This window comes from Alosa sapidissima, chromosome 10, assembly GCF_018492685.1.
Source record: "Alosa sapidissima isolate fAloSap1 chromosome 10, fAloSap1.pri, whole genome shotgun sequence".
In the NCBI taxonomy this organism is placed as follows: domain Eukaryota; kingdom Metazoa; phylum Chordata; class Actinopteri; order Clupeiformes; family Clupeidae; genus Alosa; species Alosa sapidissima.
In genome coordinates this window covers 38,060,788-38,068,287 of record NC_055966.1, presented here as the reverse complement: position 1 = coordinate 38,068,287, position 7,500 = coordinate 38,060,788, and the positions used below count along the sequence as shown (strand labels likewise).

The 7,500-nt window shown below is 48.2% G+C and overlaps 1 protein-coding gene across 6 annotated transcripts in view; it reads left to right on the top strand.

The window, feature by feature from the left end:
* The window catches only part of LOC121721439 (protein argonaute-3), a 56,848-nt gene that overhangs the window by 36,598 nt on the left and 12,750 nt on the right, over positions 1-7,500 (top strand). For all 6 annotated transcript variants that reach the window (XM_042108365.1, XM_042108363.1, XM_042108362.1 and 3 more), the window contains exons 6-9: positions 4,896-5,030; positions 5,261-5,348; positions 6,418-6,565; positions 6,686-6,805. In XM_042108365.1, the coding sequence (XP_041964299.1) occupies positions 4,896-5,030; positions 5,261-5,348; positions 6,418-6,565; positions 6,686-6,805 (491 nt within the window). The remainder of the gene's footprint in view (positions 1-4,895; positions 5,031-5,260; positions 5,349-6,417; positions 6,566-6,685; positions 6,806-7,500) is intronic.

The following is a 7,500-nucleotide window of genomic DNA, read 5'->3' as shown; positions in this document are numbered from 1 at the left end:
TACTGACTGACAAAAAAATCAGAATGAGTAATTATAACAGTCGAGTAGCTCTGTGGACACACAATATTGTTAGAAAATTGAGATGTGTGAAACAGTATTTGACTGAAATGGTAATCAGAAATAATTTGTTATAAAAAAAAGACTAAAATGTTTTGACTAAAACTGACTAAGACTAAGATAGCTTTAGTTTTCTTTTGACTAAAACTAGACTAAAATGACGAGACTTTTAGTTGACTAAAACTTGACTAACAAAAATGATATTTGAATAACTAAATATGACAGACTAAAAAGGACATTTCGTCACAAGACTAAGACTAAATTAAAAATAGGTGACAAAATTAACACTACAGCCTGTACGTCTAGTAGCAAACCATAGGGATTTCTATTGGCTGACGCCGTGGACGTCATACAATCACAGCGCTCTATGAGCACTGTGCCTATGGCGAACGAAGAGCGGTTGTTTGAATCGGCGTTGGCGTCAACTTTGGAGGAGCTGGACTTTGAAAGTTGAGCAACACACATGTATTTGCCCTTTTGCCGACCGGATACGTCCTCCTGCTCTTTGTTCTGGTCGTGGCGCTGGCCTATTGCATTCCTAGGCAGTTTGAAAGACAATTCTCTGCCCGCCCCTTGGATCAAGCGAGGTGAATGGGTCGATTCCAGACTATACATTTCAATGATATAGGATGGCCCGCCAGGCTAGTAGGAGTGTTCTAGGGACAGTGAAAAGATTATTCACATAAAGTTCAACCAACTTGACTGTTAGATTCATTTCGTTCATTAGTTTGAACCGTTTTCAGTTTTTTATTTGGACAGCAAGTAGATGAAGCTGCCTTGGAGGCTCTTTTTAAAGCAAGTGGATGAAGCTGCCCTGGAGGCTCTTTAAAGGACAGTGAGCTGCAAACAAGAGGACAGGGGAGGGAACTGAGAAACGACCCATCTCCCTCTCTCTGTCTCTGTCTGTCTGTGTCTCTGTCTCTGTCTCTCTGTCTGTCTGTGTCTCTGTCTCTCTGTCTGTCTGTGTCTCTGTCTCTGTCTGTCTCTGTCTCTGTCTCTCGTCTTCTTCAACGGCCCTCTCTAGTTTACCCTATTCTCTGTCCTCCATAAATCACATGCCCCTAGTCGGTCACTGCTTGTGTTCTCTCTCTCACTCTCTCTTCACTCTATCCCCTGCCTCCAGAAAGCAGAAAACGTTCAACCGCCTGAAAATAATTCTCCTTTTTTGTCTCTTTGTTTGTGCGATAATGGAGGGAATGTGTGAAGGGGAGGGAGGGGAAAAGAGCGCGAAAGATTGCAACAGGAGCAGCATTGCGGGGCGCGAGGATTAAACAGTGATTCGGAGGGGGAACAAGGACGAGTAACCCAAACAACATTCCAAGCGCATGTGCTTGATTAACTTCCCTGAGCATCACCCCTTCAGAATTGATATTTCGATCTCTGAGATCAATTGAGGCGTTAGATGACCTTTCCAGTTGATTTTCCTGACCCTTTCCTCCCCCTCATCAAAATAATAATAGAAAACCTCCATCGAACGGACACCTGTTAAAGTTCCGTTGGCTCTCTGTGATTGCCCACATCTCTTTTTTTATTTTAGTAGGTGTGGACGTTTGGGCAGCTAGAAAAGTTTGGAAGGATTTTTTACAAGCTTTCACGCGAGTCTCTTCAGAACTTCCCTCTTTAGGATCAGATAGTCGGGCCGTCCTTTCGGTTTGAGTCGGCTGGGGTGTCTTGCGGTCATTCCACTGGATGTTGTGGGAAAGGGAGGTGTTGGTGGTGGTGCGGGGGATCAAAGCAGGTCCACAGACAGTCATGGGAGGGGGCTGCTTTTGGTTGGTGGGGCTGGGGGGCAAGTTGGTCATGTGATCAGCGGTGCTGTCTTTGTGTCTGCAGTGCCGTGCCTCTGTCTGGAAGTGTGTGCGGAGGCCTGTCTGGAAGTGTGTGCGGAGGCCTGTCTGGAAGTGTGTGCGGAGGCCTGTCTGGAAGTGTGTGCGGATGCCTGTCTGATTGATGTGTGCGGAGGCCTGTCTGGAAGTGTGTGCGGAGGCCTGTCTGGAAGTGTGTGCGGAGGCCTGTCTGGAAGTGTGTGCGGAGGCCTGTCTGGAAGTGTGTGCGGAGGCCTGTCTGGAAGTGTGTGCGGAGGCCTGTCTGGAAGTGTGTGCGGAGGCCTGTCTGGAAGTGTGTGCGGAGGCCTGTCTGGAAGTGTGTGCGGATGCCTGTCTGGAAGTGTGTGCGGAGGCCTGTCGGATTGATGTGTGCGGATGCCTGTCTGGAAGTGTGTGCGGAGGCCTGTCTGGAAGTGTGTGCGGAGGCCTGTCTGGAAGTGTGTGCGGATGCCTGTCTGGAAGTGTGTGCGGATGCCTGTCTGGAAGTGTGTGCGGATGCCTGTCTGGAAGTGTGTGCGGATGCCTGTCTGGAAGTGTGTGCGGATGCCTGTCTGGAAGTGTGTGCGGAGGCCTGTCTGGAAGTGTGTGCGGAGGCCTGTCTGGAAGTGTGTGCGGAGGCCTGTCTGGAAGTGTGTGCGGAGGCCTGTCTGGAAGTGTGTGCGGAGGCCTGTCGGATTGATGTGTGCGGATGCCTGTCTGGAAGTGTGTGCGGAGGCCTGTCTGGAAGTGTGTGCGGAGGCCTGTCTGGAAGTGTGTGCGGATGCCTGTCTGGAAGTGTGTGCGGATGCCTGTCTGGAAGTGTGTGCGGAGGCCTGTCGGATTGATGTGTGCGGATGCCTGTCTGGAAGTGTGTGCGGAGGCCTGTCTGGAAGTGTGTGCGGATGCCTATCTGGAAGTGTGTGCGGATGCCTGTCTGGAAGTGTGTGCGGATGCCTGTCTGGAAGTGTGTGCGGAGGCCTGTCTGGAAGTGTGTGCGGATGCCTGTCTGGAAGTGTGTGCGGATGCCTGTCGGATTGATGTGTGCGGATGCCTGTCTGGAAGTGTGTGCGGATGCCTGTCGGATTGATGTGCGCGGAGGCCTGTCGGATTGATGTGTGCGGATGCCTGTCGGATTGATGTGCGCGGAGGCCTGTCTGATTGAGACAATCTAGACATTACGCCCACACCGCCAACACTCCCACCCCACACCACCAACACCCCCTCCCATTCCCACTCCCACCCCACACCACCAACACTCCCACCCCACACCACCAACACCCCCTCCCATTCCCACTCCCACCCCACACCACCAACACTCCCACCCCACACCACCAACACCCCCTCCCACTCTCACTCCCACCCCACACCACCAACACTCCCACCCCCCACACCACCAACACTCCCACCCCACACCACCAACACCCCCTCCCCCCACACCACCAACACCCCCTCCCACTCTCACTCCCACCCCATGTCAGTTGTCCTCCCCATACGCGTCCGGCACAAGCTTAGCTGTGCATGGGGATTTGATGAGTCAAGTAATGCCCTGCAGAGCTCTAATGGCATCTTCCCAGTCAAGTCCAGAGCGGTACAGGTGCCCGTAATTCTAATCAGGGATGGCTTACTGCGCTTTTGGACCAGGCAAATCAAATGTAAAAAGGCATTTAGCTCTAGACGGCACAAGATCACAATTCAAGAGTAGTCCTAACACTTTCCACAATTCAGCTTCCAAGTTTGCTTTTGAGCAAACAAAAACTGTTATACATTTATACATTTATCATCAAGACAAGCACAAGACCTCACAGGGTTAGTTTAGTTAGGTATAGGTTATAATAAAGTAGATATATTATATTTATAATAAATATATATATATATATATATATATAGTTATAATAAAGTAGATATATCCACTGATTTAGCATTATTGTTTCCCCCATTACTTCTGACTATTGCTATTTATTACCAGCTGTTGTTAACTTAAAGATGCAGTTGGCACCATTTTTTTGATCATATTTACTGAAACCAACACTATGCTCCGACATAACAACATAAATAAGCCAGTTTTAGGAAAAAACATGCACTTCTACCTCCACCCAGAGAGGGAGTTATTTGTTTTGCAAAAATCCACAGCTCCTGGTTCTTTCGCTCCAATCAGAGCAGGGCTGTGTGAGATCTGTCTGTCAATCACAGTCCCGTGCACTGACGAGCACAAACTTGATGAAAGGGTGCTCGGTGGTAGTGGGGGAGGGGCATGAGAGTTGCAAACATTCAAAATCAGATCATCGCAATCCCAGACTTGCCAATTGCTGCTTTAAGAATTAACCTATCTGAACGGCAAAATCATATTGATTTGAAATTGATGTATGCAGTCTCCAACATAGTCCAGCAGTGTGTGTGTGTGTGTGTTCAACTGTATCTGCACGTGTGTAATGGGTGAAAAGCACGTGAGACTGGGCAATGTTGTCAGAGTCTGACAGACGACCAGGGACGCGGTGTGCTCCGCAACGTTATCTCTGCCAGCAGGCCTGTGGCCAGTGACCACTCCAAAGGCAGCAGGCTACTGGTGCTCAGTGACCACTCCAAAGGCAGCAGGCTACTGGTGCTCCTGCCGTTTCTCTGGTCCTGGTGCGCAGTGCAGCAGCGTGTAGGAGAGCAGCAGAAGCGATGAGCGCCAGCAGGACGCTGATGTTGGGTTGGACGGACATTGTGGATATCTATGCCCTGTCTGCAGGGTCTGAGTGGGACAGAGAAGAGTTGAAAATGGGATTTGGGTTCTTTCTTTTTTTGCGTCGGAGGCTGTTTTGTTGTCCTCCGCCAAATTTTATTTTAATTTTGCTGTTTTCTGGTTGTGTGCCCTTCTCTAGTGTTGATCAGGTGGTAGTTTGTGTTGTGTGTCCTTCTCTAGTGTTGATCAGGTGGTAGTTTGTGTTGTGTGTCCTTCTCTAGTGTTGATCAGGTGGTAGTGTGTGTTGTGTGTTTAGCTGTGTGTTTAGCGTTGCGCACCTTCACACAGATTATTTCTGTTTCACACAGTGTCTGCCACGGCCTTCTACAAAGCGCAGCCGGTCATCCAGTTCATGTGTGAGGTCCTGGACATCCACAACATCGATGAGCAGCCTCGTCCCCTTACCGACTCGCACCGGGTCAAATTCACCAAAGAAATCAAGGGTGAGTGTGTGAGTGTGGTTGTTATGAGCATGTGTTCTTATGTGATTATGTGACCTTGTGTAGGTGTGTATGTGTACATGTTGAATGGGATTGTGAATACTCTTGTTATGAGCATACGTTTTTATGTGGTGTGTGTGTGTTCTATTTAATGTTAATGTGTGTTTTTATGTGGTGTGGTGTGTGTGTGTGTGTGTGTTCTAATGTTAATGTGTGTCTGCTGTCCATTTCAGGCCTTAAGGTTGAGGTGACGCACTGTGGGACCATGCGGAGGAAGTACCGTGTGTGTAACGTAACCCGCCGACCAGCCAGTCACCAGACGTGAGTCAGTCAGGCCCCTTGGGACTGTGTGTGTGTGTGCGTGTGTTTCTATGTGTATGAAAGAATGAGTGTGTGCTACTGTGTGATGTGTTGGGATGATTCATAGGCCTGGCTCTCTTACCTTTGGTTTACAACAGATTCGTTATATGTTAGTGATGATGGTGATGACCGAATCGTTATATGTTAGTGATTGTGGTGATGACGGCACGGTCCTCCCCATGACACCTCACTGCCACACGCACTTTTTTCGCTCCCTGCTTGCCATTAAACAGGGGCCCTTTAGTGGCGGCCTGCGGTAGCACTCCAACACAGCAGTTCAAATGGGATAAATGCTCCAGACCAGTGTGGTTCTCTAGACCAGTGTGGTTCTCAGCCGGTGTGCTGCGGAGGAACCCAATGAGCTTTTTTTTTCATGAGGCTCATGAAATTGTCTAGAGGACTAATTATTGTCTAGAGGACTACCGGTACTTTTAAATACCTAAATGACGCAGCTTCTTAATTTAAACAGTTTAAGGTCGTCATAAAGTCGTTGTTATGAAGTAGCCTACTAGGCTACAGATCCATATGCAGCTCAGTCAGCATCATGTGAGCATATGCTTATTGCTGAGCACTTTGTATAGAACAAATGTGGGAATGACCACCCCTATTATAGCCTATACTAATAAAGGCAATGCTTCCTTCATTAACCAGAAGTCTGGATGCCTTGCCATTTTAGCTTGGCCTTTGGTGTGCCTTAGCTCACAAAAGGTTGAGGACCTGTGCTCTAGACAGGCCAAATCGAGCTAAGCCAGATGCATTGCGCATTAGAGGGAACTGGGAGTTTAATACTAAAGATGGGGCTCCAGTGGAAAACAAGGGGATGAAAATTATCAAAAAATGAATCATATGTACATGCGCTGTCGGCAAAAATACGCTGTCAAACTCGCACCCCTTTTTGATATTTTTGTTTAGTATACATCACATTAAAAGCTACTGTAGCATGAAGCACAGTTGGTGTTTATCCTGCAGCCATATAAAGATGAGTTTATGGTGTCCCGTAATTGCACATCTGTGCGTGTGTGGTCTGCAGGTTTCCCCTCCAGTTGGAGAGTGGGCAGACAGTGGAGCGCACGGTGGCCCAGTACTTCAGAGAGAAGTACAATCTGCAGCTCAAGTACCCCCACCTGCCCTGCCTGCAGGTGGGGCAGGAGCAGAAGCACACCTACTTGCCCCTGGAGGTGAGCCACGCCAGGAGTCAAATATCAGCCCCTAACGTCCCACTAACGAATGGGATTGACCTGTTCCGCATGTTGGGTGAATCTGAAACACGTTTGTTTTGTTGTTTTCTCCCCCGACAGGTTTGTAACATAGTAGCAGGTCAGCGCTGCATTAAGAAACTGACTGATAATCAGACCTCCACCATGATCAAAGCCACAGCCCGCTCTGCACCGGACAGACAGGAGGAGATCAGCCGGCTGGTGAGTGCTGACACCTAGTGGTTGGAGGCTGCATGATGCCCTCGTCGCACTTGAGCTTGAAGATGAGATCACTCTGCTATTGCAATGGCATAATGCAACATGCTGCTCAGCAAGATACAAATGCATTTCATGCTTTTAGCTTCATAAAGCTTGTAGGTGCCTGCTTTTACGTAGTTTGTACTATGGGTTCTTTATGGATTTGCAGACTCTTATTGGTCTTGTACCAAACAACATTCTTTTTTTACAAGGACAACATAAAAAAGTGCATTTCTTGTATCAGACACAACAGAAATGTATTTATTTATTTATTTATTTATTTATTTATTTACAAATGTGCTTGTTCAATCTGAGTACTAAATAAAGGGGCACCCTTCTGTGAATGTAGGTGGGATGTGGGTTTAGCAGCCCTGAGGATTGCAATGAGGTGTGACTAGTCTCTTCTTAAAATATGTATGTCTTGTCTGTGGTTGTTCAAGTGCGCTGGCGGCAACGGACTGATGAACAAAATGTGCATGAGGCGCTCTCCTGTCATTCTCCATGTTGTGCTGTTTGTTGATGGGTCACGGTGACCACCTTATTATGCATATATATTATGCATTAGGGGGCAGCCGTGACCTACTGGTTAGCGCTTCGGACCTGTTACCAGACGGTTGCCGGTTCAAAACCCGACCAGTAGGCACGGCTGAAGTGCCCTT